The 17,090-nt window shown below is 39.6% G+C and overlaps 1 protein-coding gene across 1 annotated transcript; it reads right to left on the minus strand.

Annotated features, from left to right (window-relative positions):
- Positions 1-4,584: 4,584 nt before the first annotated feature.
- On the minus strand, positions 4,585-16,310 carry lpxn (leupaxin). Its single transcript, XM_034146362.1, has 9 exons — positions 16,208-16,310; positions 14,991-15,076; positions 14,756-14,817; positions 14,172-14,268; positions 10,941-11,201; positions 10,181-10,354; positions 9,365-9,446; positions 9,104-9,252; positions 4,585-6,110 (listed from the first exon to the last, which is right to left on the minus strand). The coding sequence occupies exons 1-9, from the start codon at positions 16,218-16,220 to the stop codon at positions 5,844-5,846; spliced, it is 1,191 nt and encodes a 396-aa protein (XP_034002253.1). The 5' UTR covers positions 16,221-16,310; the 3' UTR covers positions 4,585-5,843.
- Between the last annotated feature and the right edge of the window lie 780 nt (positions 16,311-17,090).

Genomic DNA, 17,090 nt, shown 5'->3' on the forward strand with positions numbered 1-17,090 from the left:
ACACACCCTGAAGTGGAGCTCGGCTCAACTTCTCTCTGTGTGGAAGTAATTACTGAGGTGTTGAAGTTGTCACTTTTCCTTTCACACATTCGTTTAAACTCTCACACAGACACACTCTATTTCAGAGGAGACTTTATCCTCTGCAGGCTCTGTAGGCTCACCTGTGTGGAGCAGTGGAATTAGCATGTCCCTGTTTGGCCGATAACGACGGACACACCGACTCTTTCCAGTTCAGACACATAATGTTTTGATTTTACGGTCGTTTAAGTTGCAATAACCTCAAGGTCTCACCTCTGCCAGCCCACTGCTGCTCAGCCTCATGATGAGAGATGACAGTTTCTTGCAAAGTAAAGAAGGTGCTAAAATCTTCAGCAAATAAGTTGGAATTAATAATTTTCCACCTGTCTACTTTAAGCAATAACAGCTGTTAAATGAAGGCATGACTTTGACCTGACCGTGTTTTTGAAGTCCTCCTCAAAAAGTTACAATACATACAAAGATACAGTAACTACTGAAGGTGACAGGTGATTGTGCCGGGATTACATAATAATGTTTATACCTCAGTTTACGGGCACCATAGCCTAAAAAAACACACCGTCTGCTAGCTTTTTGTTAATCCAACTTGGAAAGTTTTTTACAATTGACAAAAAGAACTTGTGAAGTCTAAAAGAAAACACAATTTCTGGCAGTTTCTTCTACAAGAATTAACACAAATAAATATTTCTACTAATATATACAATTCATCTAACTTTTACTATTTGTTAACATTCTGGTTGCACTCATTAAAAAACTGCTCTCAATACGTAACACCGCAAAAATTACAAATGCATGCACTGTATAATGTGAGCTCAGGGCTGGGAGTAGGGGTAACCATCTTGGTAAAATGCATGAATTTATTTTCCTATTTTCTTTTTAATTACATGAATTACATAACTCATCCGGCTGCCATCTTTGTTTGAGCAAAGAAACTATGATGCATCTTGTGAAATTGAAGAGACACTAGTTCCTTGCACACTTTTTGTGAAATATTTTTGCACTGGAAGCAAATAGTGCTCTCTGAAGTTAATTGGCATCTATTCCAAAAGTTTTGTTAAATGACCTAATAAGATTTTCCAACATACATAGCTAAAAAATTATAAGCATATCCATTTTTCTTTTTATTCGAACAAATCCTGTCAGTGCGATAAATATTGTTGTTCCAAATCAGAAGCCAATAGTTTCCCCATAAAGCACCATGTTAACGTCAGAGTAATATTCCTCACATGCAGTGACCTGTTAAGTGCATCAGCTCATACATGGATATGCATAATGATGTAACAGTAATCTGATCCCTTCATGTTTCACTGCTCCTACGGGGGCTGTGATTCCACATTGTCAGGACTGATTTGCAGCAGGAGTCGTCTCCAGCTGGCGTTTCCATAGATCTGTATCTAAAAGTAAATGTTCTGATTAATGAGAGAGTCTGTACCTAAAACCTATCTGACAGTTACTGGTTGAAAGCTGATGAACTGCTGGGTTTACAGGCAGCAGAGTGTGGAGCGGCTCCATCGTCCTATCAGAGGTGGCCGAGGGGACACGGCCATTTTACAAGAGAAGAGGTAAGTGTTTGGTTTCAGTGTCACTCAGGGGTAACTCCTGCATCTACACTCTTCAACCCCTGCCCTCCTCACCCTGTGTCCCCCATCACCAGTATCCATTATGTCCCAATATATGCCTTCCTCCCTCCCCCCCCCCCCTCCCCGTGGAGGTCTCGCTACCATCCCATGGCCCACTGCGCTCCCAGTCTCTGTTTCACTGCAGTAAATGTCACCTGAGTTACACTCTCTCGGCTTTCTACAGACGGCCCTTTATTCGCAACCCCTTTAAAAAAGACCCCCGCTCACATTTCATGTTTTCTCATTTTTACTACGTGTCAGAGAGCCCTTTTCCTCCCTATACGCTCAGCCATATGATAACATGCATATATTTTCTGTCAATGCCATAATTTCTTTCCACATTTCTAAGCAGCAGCTTTGGAGTTGTCTTTATTCAAGATACACTTGATCATTAGAGTGTTCACATATGGGCAACAGAGGTCTTGAGCTTATCTAAATTGAAGTAAACCGCTAGTTTACAGTTTTTAGTAAAATGCTTTAAACACAACTTACTATTTATAAGTCATTGTTGCCACGTCTTCTCATAATACCATGCATTTGTGAAAGTAAATGCTTCAGAAAGAAACATTTTCAATATTAGGATGAACATAAACCTCTATTATTTTGATAATGTGACATTTAAAAAATGTTTGACATGCAAAATGATGTAGCCTACTGTATGTACTGTTTGGGCATACACTTCTTTCACTGCATCATATTTTTGTTTAATATCTTTCTAGACGCTAGACTTTGCAAAGCTTAAGAGTTTTCTGATTTAAGTCAATACATCTATTCATTTAGGTGATTTTTCATCTACGGTTTTAAGCTAATCTAAATGTAACCTATAGTTTTCAGCTTTTTGATGTTGCAAGGCAATACTTGCTGGTTATAAGACAGTGTTGTTAAATCTACTGAAGCTCAGCGCAAGTTCAACCAGGAAGACCTTCTTTACTCATTCATTTACTATGTCCATGTTACTACTCTCTCTCCTCTCAATAAGTGATCGGGGGCGTCACTCTCCAGCTTAACCAATCACTTCGCTCTATTCTCACAAGCCTATCATAGCGCTCCGCTAAACCTTTTAAATCTGCTCTCCCCTCCGACAGCTGTCATTTCAGGTGACTCGACGCAACCCTCCTCCACCCCTTTGCACCTCCTGTTCCTCTGAATCCAGGGTCAAACCAAGCCACTCCTCTTCAGACCGACCCCAACTATCCATTCACCACCACCAGTGTCTAGACCCCGGGGGGTTTCATCGGATCGGTTCTCCCCTCCCGAATGATACTCCTGCACAACGGGGCCTAATCGCCAAAACTCCACTACATTCATTTGTGTATTCCTGGCAATAAATATGTATTCTTACATCAAAACCGTCTCTCCTGATTGAACTCATAATACCATGAAGTTGTGACAGTGATTGGTGGTGCAGAAAGACATTTTTTAAATACTAGGATGAACATAATCACCCCTCAGTAACTTGGAAAATGCGACATATTACAAATGTGTCAGATGCCAAAATCTCTGATCAGACCCAAGTTGATGTTGTTCTAACATATGGTTCATGCAAATCTCTAAGGCATGTTTTAACACATTTAACATTACACTATGTCTTTGAGCGCAGGAGGAGTCTGGGAACCGGGCCATTAGATCATTAAACACTTACGATCTTGGATTCTGACTGAACGCGATATACACACAATCCTTCCATGATGCAAGGTCTGTATTCTGTGGAGGCCGCGAGAGGCCGCGTTGACGGTGATGACAGCATGATTAATGCCCGCCTCCATTCCCACTCACACACTAACTTCACACAGAGAGTCAAAGTGGGTTGAAGAAAAGCTGAAGAAAACGTCCTGCTGCGCCGACAGAAAGTAGACTGTGTTCATCTGGAGATAAGACGCTGTTTGATGAGATACAGTTTGACATTAGCATGAAGATTCAGTTTAGATTTATACAGAGGTTTGGCTAACTTCAAGGCTGTTTCTGTGATGATCAATGCTTTACAAAACCTGCTTTATAGGCCTGTAATGTATACTTATAAAGTGGTTTAATGAACTTCTCTGGGATACAGACATTCCTCTCAATCAGCTTATTTACTACTTCATTTTATTTTCTATACCATACCTTTAAAGGGAACCTATCATGCAAAATCCACTCTTCTACATCAACATGTGTCCCCTCTGTGTAAAGAGACTCTGAAAGTTTCAGGAAAAAAGATTCTCTCTCTTTTTGTCCTGATCCATTTATATAAAAACCTGTCTGAAAATGAGCTGATCAGATTTTGGCCACTTTGTGATGTCATAACGATTTTTTGGCTTGTGTAACCATTAGCCAATCACCAACCAAGGTAACCCCCCCCCCCCCACCTTATCACCTGAATCTCCTCCTAGAGCACCATTGTGTTCTTTTTAACCAAATATCTCTCAGAGGGGCGTGGGGAGGGGCTCCTTATTTTCATCTAAAGTAACAGACAGAGAATCAGCACTTTTGAAACAGGGCTGAAACAGAGGGGATTATGGGTAATGCTGCAATGATCTGTTTGGTGTTTGGAGCCAAACACTTCAGAGACATGTTTTAGATATATCTGAGACCTATAATATATTGATGAAAAACAGTATAATAGGGGACCTTTAATGATTGATTCCTGAGCTTCAATTGGTTCCTGTTTTTAGTTTTGTGTTAAAATCAGTTGCAGATTTGTTAAATTTCCTGATAGTCATTTCATTTTTGACTTTTTTTAGCATCGTCTTTCATAGTTTGTCTGAGGGACATGCAGACATCAGAGGTTACAAATGTATCTTGTGCAAAATCACATAAGACAGGCAAAAACAGGAGAATAAATGTAAAAAAGTTCTTATAATGACTAACTCTTACTCAATTCAATATGTAATACAATAGGTGGCAGAATAACCGCCTCCCCCCCTCTTCTCAAAAAGTTCAGAAAAGTTGGTATTTGTGCAAAACATTGATTTTATTATGATGTGATTCTGCAGACAGAATCCCACTTTTAAACAACAACATATCATCCTAACTGTGCTGCAGATATCTTGCCCTGACTTGCATCCAAACTTTTCTTTGAGCTTTAATTAGTTAAAATAGGGCCAGACATGCAACGTGCGTCACCAAAAATAAATGTACTTTGTGGCTGATTCATCCTTCGACATTTAAATAAAATCACTGAAGAGATGCAGTGATGTGAACTCCTTCTGAAACCACCTTTGTTCCCCTTACCACCTTCATTAATCTTCCATGCAGTCTATAAAGGAGCCTGTGTGGAGATTGAAGAGGTTGGTACATCAGAGTAAAAGGAAACTGGGGTTGGCACGACGGTTCGATGCCAGCCTCTGCCAATACAAGCTATCAGGCCACATAGTCCAAACCCTTGACAAACGGCTGCAGACTGCCAGAGCATCTCTTCACTGCCAAGGCTTATGGCAAACCTGAGCATCCCTTAATGGAAACCACAGATTAAAAGGGCACGTCTGTGTTTTTCTTTCTCCATTTATACATTTCATGTGATCATGATGTATGAAATCCTATAAAAAATGTCAGCAACACACCTTATAGACCCATCCAAAGTTCACATATGAAAAATGTTTTTATCATCGGAAATGGGTTTTTCCCCATGTTTTACAACATATCATTAATTATGTTACAATGTGAGCATTTTGTCCTGGATATTTTTACATTATCTGTTAATAATTTACGACACATGTCATGTTAAAGACTCTTAATGTATAATTCATTGAAATGTCCTCCCCTGGCATTGAAGTACTGAAGAAATTAAACTTGTATTGCTCTGTACAAATGCAAATACACCCATTCTAATGTATGATATAGTTGCCTTATTTAATGTATCACTCATACTATAGGGACATTTAAATCTCAACAATCACAGTGAGGCCTTTGATTGATTTCTGTTGCGTTTTTTGTTCATGTCGTGTTCAAATCTGGATCAGTTTTGATCAGATCCGTTGCAGCCCCTTTTTTAGAGATTTGGGTATGGAGGAAAATAGAGAGGGTTGTGTTTTCTGACACTTGGTGAGTTCCCTGGAACACCGGGGACACGTATATAAAAGACGTACAAAAGTGCATTTTGCATGATAGGTCCCCTTTAATGTATCACTCATACTATAGGGACATTTCAATCTCAACAATCACAGTGAGGCCTCTGATAGATTTCTGTTGCGTTATTTGTTCATGTCGTGCTCACACAAAGAGTTTGTCGAAGCAAGTCAAGCAGTATGGCTTCCCTTGCTGCTCCTTGAAGATGCCTTGGCTGAGCTGCCGCAGACAGAAGGCGCACACAAAGTGCTCCGGGTGGAACTTGCGCTCCAGAGCGGAGATGCAGCGGCCCGTGATGGGCTCCCCGCAGCTCCCGCACAGCGTGCCCTGTCGGGAGTGGAAGTGCTGCGAGCAGAGGGGGCGGCCGTTCAGCTCCATGAAGCAGCCGTCAGTGAAGGGCTTCAGACAGTCCTGGGTACAAGAGCAGAGGAGAGACGTTAGGAAGAGATGTGGAGGATAAAGAGAGACAGATTTTTAATTATAGTGTCTGGATAATTAACCCGTTAAAACGTCGCCCTTGGACTCCTTTATTTACTTCAGGCACATAATGACATCACTATGTAAATCTAACGCTTCTATTGGCCAGCGCTTCAACACATTGTAGGTGATAGGCTAAGGGGTTGGACATCTCTAAGCGGTTGACCAATCACCACAGAGCCGGCCAGATAACCAATCAGAGCAGACAGGGCTCTGGTTTCAGACAGAGGGTGAAAAGAGGTGCTGCAGCACAGGCAGTATGAGTACAATAAAGAGCTTTTTGAACATTAAAGCATGGAGACATGTCCCAGTAGAGACACTACATTAAAATATGAACCAGAAAGCATTATAGGGCCCCTAAAAAGGCAAGCACGATGAGTGGAATGCTAAATGACCTTAGATTTGTTCTCAACGGCTGCAGATATAGCATTCCCAAGCTAGCCTGCTAAACATACATTGAGAACATCGAAGAACAAGGATGTCATTAAAATAATGATAATGTTATGTTTATAGCTTCGTGCGTTCACGGCCTGCTTCTTGGCCGCCGGTGTGATGAATAACTGCGTTTTCCTTGGTTGACTAATAAGGGAAGCTTTGAATGTAATTCATTTTGATTAGACCCTGCTCACAATTGTACAATCATGCAATTATAATGTCACTTCTACACATGTGAAGTTAATCTTCATGTGATGGATTAACTCCATCGTAAGTATCTGTCAGTCCTCTGTCATTTTTACAGTCTGGTGAAATGAATTCAAAACAAATGAAGATACTTCTGATCCTAATCTATACGGCATGCTTTGTAAAATGGTCATCAGTAACGTAAAGTACGGCTACATGCTCAGCAAAATCACTGACATGCATCTTCAATAAGTAATGAAGAGAAATTAAAACAGTGTTACAGATGTTTCTGTTCATAATCCATCAATACTTACAGATATAATACTAGCATGTTAATGTTTAGCAGGTTACATTTATCCACATGTAAAATTGTGATCATTACCACTGAACACACTTTACTGAGGCCGAAGGGAACATTATGAGTATTTAATGCAACAGCCATGCATCTAAAGAGGCTAAACACTGTTATATGATTTAATGTGGCTGGTGTGTCTCCAGCTCATCCATTAGAGTCGTGGAAGGTACAATTTGTCGGGTCATTATTTACCCTTACTTACAACATAAACTAAATGTGTCTGTACAGGGGGGATGATGCATATGGTTTCTCTTGGCAGACAGTTTGACATGTCATAGCAGTAAAAGCACAGGTGTAACTCTTCACATTAGCCTTGGCTCTGTTCTATTTACACCTGAAAGCAAGCCACGAGAGAGAGCCAGAATGCACAACACCAGCTCTGGCACAGAAACACCTGAATTCATCATTAATGACTTTAGTAACACCTGTTTTTAACAAATCCAAACGCAAATCCAATGTGAGAAATGTCAGTGTTTCTATAGCTGGGTGCAGGTACAACTGAAGACATGTTTGATCATTTTAGAAAATGTTTATACATTTTAAGAGTTGTATGTCTCATATAACACACAACCTCTCTGATGTGCATAACACTGCCTGTTAATATAGAACTTTGTGAAATACACACTCGTGCAATATACCCTTGTGCAATGTACACTTTATTTTTCTTTATTTTAATGTATTAACAATTTGTAAACATTACCAGCTACTTCAATATGTTATATGGTCACTCTAAAAAAAAAAAATTACCTATTTTTTTACCATGTTGTTCTTATCTGTAATTTGTTTTTACTAACTGGGTTTTTATAATGAATAACGCGTGCCTACTTTTCTTTATGATATATGTAAGTCCACCCGCATATACTGTTGCTGTTTTAATGCATTTATCATTTAATTCTGATCATTATAAATGGAGTTTCGATGATAGCTTATCGACGAGCACGAGGAACTTCCTATTTGGGTGGTTTTAAGGTAACAAATGGTATTTTATTCAAATCTCTCTGCAGTTGTCAAGAGCCGGCTGTAGCACAGCATATTGAGAGTGTCCAAAAAGACCAGAGGTGCTACGTTTTGAAACCACCTTGTTTATTTTCAGCTGGAGGTTAATTAAAAAAAGGCTCGGACACTTTTTGAGTGTCCACTTCATCCTATATATGGAGTGTTTGACCTCCTGACCTCTGGAGTTAAGATGGAGGTTATCGAGGGTTAGGTGAAATCCTGACCTTACTGATAATGACTGCTCCGTGTAAAACAATGTTTAGTTTCTGTGCTGCTGGTGAGACACAGTAATAATTGGGTATGGTAGTCATCGTTGGATGTCTATGTCTGAATGTAATGTCGTTAATCTGAGTTGTATTTATGTCATTCTGATTGGTAAGCTTTAAGAGCAATACATTTCATGTTCAGGTTTACGGTCATTGTATTTTCAGTCATTGAATGATCTTCTTTAGGGGCCATAAAACATAAAGAGTTGCTACCTCATGTCAGATCATCTCTGCTGAGAGCGTTTTATGTTCAACAATTGCTCAAAGCTGCACGCTGAACCGTTTCCCACCAGATGCTGCACACAGAAGTAGGTTGGAGGAGAATGTAAGAGATACCCACACGGAGGAATATGGTTTCCTTGATTTATTTGCATCATTTCAACCGCAACGTATTCATCAGGCATACGGTTTGCATCAGCCTTGTGGTCAAAATGTTGCAAATAAAGCAACTGTGTGGGTATCTTTCTCATTCATTCCCAGGCGTGTGTGTGAGCCAGAGCTGTGTGTGTGTGTGTGTGTGAGCGAGTGCGTGTGCGTGTGTGTGTGTGTGTGTGTGTGTGTGTGTGTGTGTGTGTGTGTGTGTGTGTGTGTGGTGTGTGTGTGTGTGTGTGTGTGTGTGTGTGTGTGTGTGTGTGTGTGTGTGTGTGCGTGCGTGTGTATGTGTGTGTGGTCTGAGGTAAGAGGCTCACTGCGCAGACGAAGCACTCTGGATGCCAGGTGCCATTGGCTGCAGTCAGGTAGTTTTCCCTCACTGATTCCCCACAGCCGGAGCACTTTGGAGCGAAGAGGTTGTAGAAGTCCTTGCAACAATACGGCTTCCCGTCCTTTTCTAGGAAACCTAGCGACAGGTACGAGGCACATGAGATTCATTCTGAGCGAACATGCCTGAAATGATTTCCAAATGTTTGCTGAAGTTGTGGTTTCCAGTGAGAAAGAAATGAACGTCTCACCGTCGGGTCCAAACAGGCCTCCGCAGTGTGTGCAGAAGAAGTGGTCGGGGTGCCAAGTCTGGTCCAGAGCTGTCAGGATGTTCTGGAGAAGCAGCCAGACGGAGAAATATTACAGCTTTACTTCCTTTAAGGATTTGTAAGTCTCATCTCATACATGGATGTAACAATAAAGTGGATTGTGCACCACATGAAGCAAATTATTGGAGAAGTTGCATTAGTTTCTGATGAATGACTTTAGACTGCAGCTTAAGCCCGAATGCCGAATCCCAATATGGTTTTATGTTTTACTTATTTCGCTGACATGTGGGATTTGTCGAGGAAAATGACCTACATGCTATTGTATGTCATCACCCAATCATCGAGAGATAATACATTGATGTAGTATACGACAGCACAAATAAGAATCAGAAAACATTTAAAGGCATTTAAATTGAATATGTTCTGAATATCTTAAAAAAAACACTTTTGCAATGTGTATTTGTTTGTTTATTTATTTGTTGTTTGTTTGTTTTTCAATAACAAATGTATTTCTTTAAGAAAAAAAGAAATATATGTTAATAATTTAGTTTTTGGGAGAAAAGGTGGGATTAAATAAGTGTAAACTTCTTCCCACCTTTTTTCGGATGTGTAATTGAGTAGATCATTTGTTTATACATAATTTAAAATCAGTAAAAATGTTGTATATCAATTTGACACTGCTTAATTTTGTATTGTATAATAATTCTCATGTATTATTGTTTTACACATTCAAAATAAATCTAATCAAATCCAATCAAATGTCATGGTCAACAAAAAATGGATATGAAGCTTCCTCACCTTCACAATGGGCCCCTTGCAGTAGGCGCAGCGTGGGGAGAACAGCTGATGGTAATCTTTGTCGCAGTACGGCCGCCCCTCCCTCTCAAAGAAGCTTGTGGTGCTCAGCTCTGTGTTACACGCCACACACACAAAGTGCTCAGGGTGCCACACTTCACCCAGCGCCGTGATCATCTACAGAAGGTAAATAAAATGAAGGAACACAAGAAAATACGTTTTTTTTAAATCAATTACTATTAAGAATTTGCATGTAAGGATGACATTGCATCCTTTATGTTAAAGCAGCCCTATCATGTTAATTGGCATGTTCATATTTGTACGTTGTGCCTCTACTGTAACATGTTTACATGCTTTAATGTTCAAAAAGGTCTTTATTTTTCTCATACTGCAGGACATCTTCTCACCCTCTGTCTGAAACCAGAGCCCAGTCAGATCTGATTGGTTAGCTGGTCAATGGAGATTTTTTGGGGGGGGATTTACAAGCACATAATAACACACTTGTTTTTAAACTATCTGTATCTCTTTTAAGCATGGTTTTTATGAATCTGTTATTCCATTATGTTTATGTATTGTGTTCCTTTCTTTTGTCTTCTTAATGATGATGTAAAGCACTTTGAGTTGCCTCTGTGTCTGAAAATGTGCTATATAAATAAACGTATCTTACCTTACCTTACCTTACTACTGGAAAGGGAAAATACCAAAAGCAGAATAGGGCCTCTTTTAATTAACAATACATAGATTACAATGCTTATTATTGTACCTTTCCCACAATGTTCTTGTTGCAGGACGCACAGTGGCCCTTGGCTACGGTGCGCACGCCGATCTTCTCCAGGTCGGAGCTCAGCCCTCCGAGCAGCTCATCTATTGTTTCTGTCTTCCTGCTGGAGGTCGAAGCGTTAGCGTCTGACGCTGCTCTGCTGCTGCTCTCCTTCTTCTTCTTCTCCTGCTGCCCAGATTCAGTTTTCTTTCTCACGGACAGTTTTTGTGTCAGAGGTGGTGGGGTCGTTGAAGACTCTGGATCCTGAATGATGATACAAATTAGCACACACGTCTATTATTTCTAGCATTTGATACATGTATTGTTTTGAAGTTATTGCTTATCAACCATAGACTGTATATATAAAGTTATCAACACTCCTATATTGCATTTATATTAAGGCAGTGCTGAGATTGGTACAATGCTGCCATCTGTTGTTAGACCTGGTTCACTTCACTCATGTTTGGAAAGTGTATTAGTGTTTTATCATAATTATCAGCGTGTTATATGGAATATAAAGGAAAGTGTTGCTTGAATTATTATTTAAAGGTCCCCTATTATACTGTTTTTCATCAATATAGTATAGGTCTGATTCTCTGTCTGTTACTTTAGATGAAAATAAGGAGCCACTCCCCACGCCCTAGCTCCGGAATGCGGTTCACTTCCAGCTCCAAAAAATTGTCGGTAAAGAGGCAAGAAGCGGCGTCGCTTACGTCGAGGCGTGCAGGAAACTAAACCCACCTCCCCTGAACATGGGTCGACTGAAGAGTCTCGTCATGCCTGCCTACAAGCAGTAGCGCTGAGCAAAGTGACTAGAAGGCAACCACACACTTATAAAAAAAAACACACTTTATAAAGTCAGGCAATACTAACCAGGCTTCGTGTGGTTCTGTTTATTTGTACCTTACTTTTATGGGCTCAGAACAGTCTCATAATACACACATGCACACAGAAGGATTCACACTTGTATTTCATGATCCGCAAAAGGAGTCACACTTGTATTTCCGGATCCACACTTGTGTTTTTCAATGCACAGACAAATGTGTTCCGTTTCATATTCATGTAAATAAAATCCAAATACAGAAAAAAGTTTTACATATGTATTTTTGATCCTCACATATTTGTTTTCCGTTTAAAACCGCTGCACCTGCAAACACAAACCGCTTTCTGTGCATGGATCGCTGTGCATTCGTGTGTGGGTTTTTTGAGACTCCCCTGACGGTGACCCGATTCGTACTTGTAATTTTTTCTATCTATAGCCAATCAGATGTCTCCTCAATTCTAAGCCAATCACATGAGCGCGCCCCCACGAGGGTAGATTTATTGCGTTCATGACGTAGCGCTTCATGTACGCATTTTGCGCTGTCCGGAGCTGACAGGTCCATGGAGCCGATATTCAGTCTTAATAGTTTGATCGGTGCTCTCTATAAAGGCCGATCAGGAGAGCTGGATCTGATCGATATGGACATAAACGCGAGTGAAGTTTTAGCGAGCTGCATGAGAAACTGACGGGCTGTCAGGAGAGAGGAAGGGAGAGAGGAAAAGAGATGATCCTTACTCCCGTGTTATTATCCGGTCATAGTCCGGTAATTACCTAACGGAAACGCTGCTACACAATTCTTATTATTATTATTATTGAAACATGACCGGTAAGTTTCAAATTTGTCCGGTAAAATTAAATTCTGTCCGCGGAAACCCTGCTCCGGACAGCGCAAAATGCGTATATGAAGTGACATGAACGCAAGAAATCTACCCTCGTGGGGGCGCGCTCATGTGATTGGCTTAGAATTGAGGAGACATCTGATTGGCTATAGATAGAAAAAATTACAAGTACGAATCGGGTGACCGTCAGGGGAGTCTCAAAAAACCCACACACGAATGCACAGCGATCCATGCACAGAAAGCGGTTTGTGTTTGCAGGTTCAGGGGATTTAACGGAAAACAAATATGTGAGGATCAAAAATACATATGTAAAACTTTTTTCTGTATTTGGATTTTATTTACATGTATATGAAACGGAACACATTTGTGTGTGCATTGAAAAACACAAGTGTGGATCCGGAAATACAAGTGTGAATCCTTTTGCGGATCATGAAATACAAGTGTGAATCCTTCTGTGTGCATGTGTGTATTATGAGACTGTTCTGAGCCCATATACTTTGACCATCCGTTCGCTGTTATTGATCATTGTGGAGAGCAGGCAGACGTTTTGTTTGTTATTATAGCAGCTATCGGATGGAATCAATACATGGGCTGCACAGGTTGTCATGTCCGACTATCACAAGTAGAATCATAATGAAAAATACGCCGGTAAAATGTGCCTGTAGAAAACGGCTTAGCAAATAGTCAGTTTAGCTTCGGTTGCTATGCTAACATCACCCATGTTATACCAGAGAAACTTTCATAACAGCGTTGTGATGCCAAACAGCGTCAATTCAGACTGACACACATTCACTTAAGGGGAACTGGGGATATGTATCAGCTGCTTGTGTGACAGTCAGACAGTGAATACTTTAGAGCCGTATGAGCTAACGGGAGAATAAACTCCCGTTGAAGAGCAGCCAGCACTGCAGCGGTCGGTAAATGCCGCTGAAACACATTAATAAACAATGAACCACGGCACTCTGGAGAAAAGTATAAGGTTGGAGAAGTCGTTATTTAATTTAATCTGGCTTCGTATGATTAAAAGCAACACGATCATCGACCCGACGCAGTCCCCCCCCCGTTGTTGTTGTTGTTGTGAGCTCCGTTGGGGAGAAAATCAGCGATGTAAACGGTGACGTCATGACGCAGCAGCGGCAGCTCTGGGCGGTGTGAACAGAGCGGGAGCTGAAAAGGGAAACCGGAGCTGAACCAGAAAAGCTCTAGCTAGGAGCTAGAAAGGGAAAAGCGCTGGTGTGAAAGCCGCATAGGAGGAGATTCAGGTGATAAGGTGGGGGGGGGGGTTACCTTGGTTGGTGATTGGCTAATGGTTACACAAGCCAAAACATCGTTATGACATCATAAAGTGGCCAAAATCTGATCAGCTCATAAATGGATCAGGACAAAAAGAGAGAGAATCTTTCTTCCTGAAACGTTCACAATCTCTTTAAACAGAGGGGACACATGTTGATGTATAAAATATATGAAAAAGTGGATTTTGCATAATAAGTGACCTTTAATGTGCCAAAAAAAGATTAATGATGACACATTTCACTCATTCTGAGATATGCTTTTTGCAGACGCTGCACTGACCTCTTGTCCCAGACCCAGCATGTCCTGCAGGATAGCATCCAGTTCTTTAGTGGGGGAGTCGGGGGTCGGGGAAGCAGCCACAGGAGCAGGCAGGTCACTGAAGCCCACATAGGAGCAAATAAGAGAGCATAATAAAACAGATTATTTATTAAATGTACCTGAAAGAACACCATATACCCCATGATTAATGTACAAAATCCTATTGAGGGAAAACTGTGTTTCGTAAAATAATTGTGGGGTGATATTTTACAATAATTTAAAGTTGGATTTAAGAACTAGGGCAACAAATGATATTCACATAATTAATTTCCACACATAAGCCATTTTGAGGTTTTCACATGGGAAATCTGAGGCCATATGTGAACTGTCTGGCGTGAGATATGTCAAAAATTGTGGTTGAAAAGATGTGTTGCATTCGAATTTAGTTCAAAGTAGACAGATATAAAGTAAATAAGATAACTGTGTACATGTATATTAAGAGGCTTTAAACAAGTCGAAAAGAGACCTTGTAATTATAACACTGTGCAATGAATTTTCAGTCATTTCCTGTTTCCTATTCAGAGTTACACAAGCCTTAGCTTCACCTGTAAACATTTGAGCAGACTTTTCCTTTTTTGGTTGATGCTGAATTAACTGCAGCTGGCACCTGTGGACAAAACACCAAAAGACACCGTCAATCTGTGATTAAAGTACCAATATTACAAATGATCATAGAGTACAGTTGATTGAGATTAAATGACAGGTTTGACTACAACCAAGAAAGGTGATAATTATAGTTATTATACAGTGTAGTTTGTATTGGTGTGGCTTTTTCTTCACCTCTGCAGCAGCTGTGTCTTTGCTCCTGTTCTCACTGAGACTCTGCAGACCCCCTGGGTTCAGAGCCAGCTCCTCCAGCAGCAAATCTGTGGCAGGATACAGGCCATAAATCTTCCAAACAAATTCATAGCATCCTTAAGAATACTTTAACAGTAAAACACATGAATTGAGCTTTCAGGTTAACTATGAACTAAAACGATGTGAAGAAAGAACCGCTTGCATATCGATGAACAGATAAAGGTGCCGGCAGATATCTTTGAGGTTGCTTCATGCAAGTCAGCTTCCTCAGGAAGTGATGCACGACGTGTTGCAGAAGTGAAACCTCGATTATGTTGCAATACGCTGGTAGAAAAATATAACCCCAAATCAACTCTCCTTCACACAGTGTTAACCCACACATTTAAATAAAAGTGGGAAGATATGTGTGGCGAAGTACACAACACAGCAGTTTAAAAAAAGGTATTAATGTTCATCTTTTAGTACTATTGTCTTTAAAAAAAATTCCGCCTATGTCTCCACAAAATATGCACATCGTCAAATCTATTTTCAGATGAAAGACTTTTCAAAACGTGTGTGTTTTGATAATCAGTAAAGCCCACTGTTTTCCTTGATTTAGTTTTTTAAACGTTATCTCTCAATAACACTCTTTTTGAGATATAGTCCTGGCAAGAAATAGCATCATATTTCAAGATTCAAAGGCTTTATTGTCATATGCACAGTAGCTACAGTGTAGAAATGGCAATACAAATTGTAATACCCAAGCTCCTCCAACATTGCAACATAGTTATATGACATAAAACAAACTATTAAATCAAAATAGTGCAAGAAGAAATAGTAGAATCGATTAAAGTAAGATGCAGATTATGTTGCAAGACCAATGTGTATATTTAAACATTTAACAATAAATATCACAATGGTTATGACAAACCATTGTGAAAAACAGAACCAAGACACAGAGTTATTCAAATGACAATCTGGACTACTTTTATGAAGTACAGTATATTGTGTACTTTGTTCTTGGTAGCCCCATAATACATCCTGTTAAGCACTTTCATCTTATTGTATGTTCAATTATTTATTTTCCTTCTCCTTTATACAGTTGTAAATCATAGCACTCAATGTTTTAGAATGATATTAATGTATTTATATCTAATAATCTGTGTACGGATCATTTTGTGGATGATCAGTTGCGTTAAAAATGACTGACAGTTCCTTACCGAGCTCGTCCATGTCGTCTGCTGCTCTCACTTCTTCAGAGTGAACGTGTGTGTATTTGTGCTGCTGGTTAGTTACTAAGGTAACTGCCTCAGAATCTCATCTGGTAAAAAAACATCACTTCCTCTGACTAAAATGTATTTTGTGTTCTTCTGAAGTGAGACTTATCTTGATCAGTATCAGATGTTGCCGTTTCCTTTCTGAAACTGAGACAACAGCTGACATTTTCTTCTCTGTTTTTTTTATGTGTTTAAGTCTTATACAACCATTACATTCATTGATTGTGTTTTTTGTATAATATGTATATTCATGTATATGACTGACCGTATGTTCATAAATATATGGGGACATGATCTCCACTAAGTAAGTAATGCAAAGTATTTATCTGTATATATATTATTTGTTTTAACACAAAGGCATTTTAAAGTGTTTACTTGAGCCTAGAATTTGAAAAAAATGCAATATAGTAACATAAAAATAGATGGTGGAATATATGGTGCTCTCTCAGTACAGTGCATATTCTATTCTATTATTCAACTGATTATTAATTAAGTATTTATTATACAATTTGTTTGTTCAACAACTTTATGTGTATGAGATTTTAACATTTCCGGGTAGCTTTAATAATTTATAATATTATAATGTAACTTACAGTCTTCCATTATAGGATCTGGCTATACAAAGAACAATTTAACAGTAAATGTAGCACAACCCCATTTACCACTACAACAAATTATAAATCATACTTAAAGCAGAATAATAATTTAATAAAAGGTCCCCTCTAATCACATCATGAAGTTCATGGCTCCATGGAAGAATTGACACCTGTAACTTCATATGTGTTCATACCTCTATTGTTTTTGTCTCTACGTTGCCCTTTATTTG

This window comes from Trematomus bernacchii, unplaced genomic scaffold (assembly GCF_902827165.1).
Source record: "Trematomus bernacchii unplaced genomic scaffold, fTreBer1.1, whole genome shotgun sequence".
In the NCBI taxonomy this organism is placed as follows: domain Eukaryota; kingdom Metazoa; phylum Chordata; class Actinopteri; order Perciformes; family Nototheniidae; genus Trematomus; species Trematomus bernacchii.

What these genes read in the sequence shown, in the direction of transcription:
- lpxn (XM_034146362.1), bottom strand. An exon ending in GCAAGGGGCCCATTGTGAAG is followed by an intron (nt 9,447 to 10,180) that starts GTGAGGAAGCTT and finishes CTGCTTCTCCAG; the next exon opens with AACATCCTGACAGCTCTGGA. An exon ending in AGGCCTGTTTGGACCCGACG is followed by an intron (nt 9,253 to 9,364) that starts GTGAGACGTTCA and finishes ACCTGTCGCTAG; the next exon opens with GTTTCCTAGAAAAGGACGGG.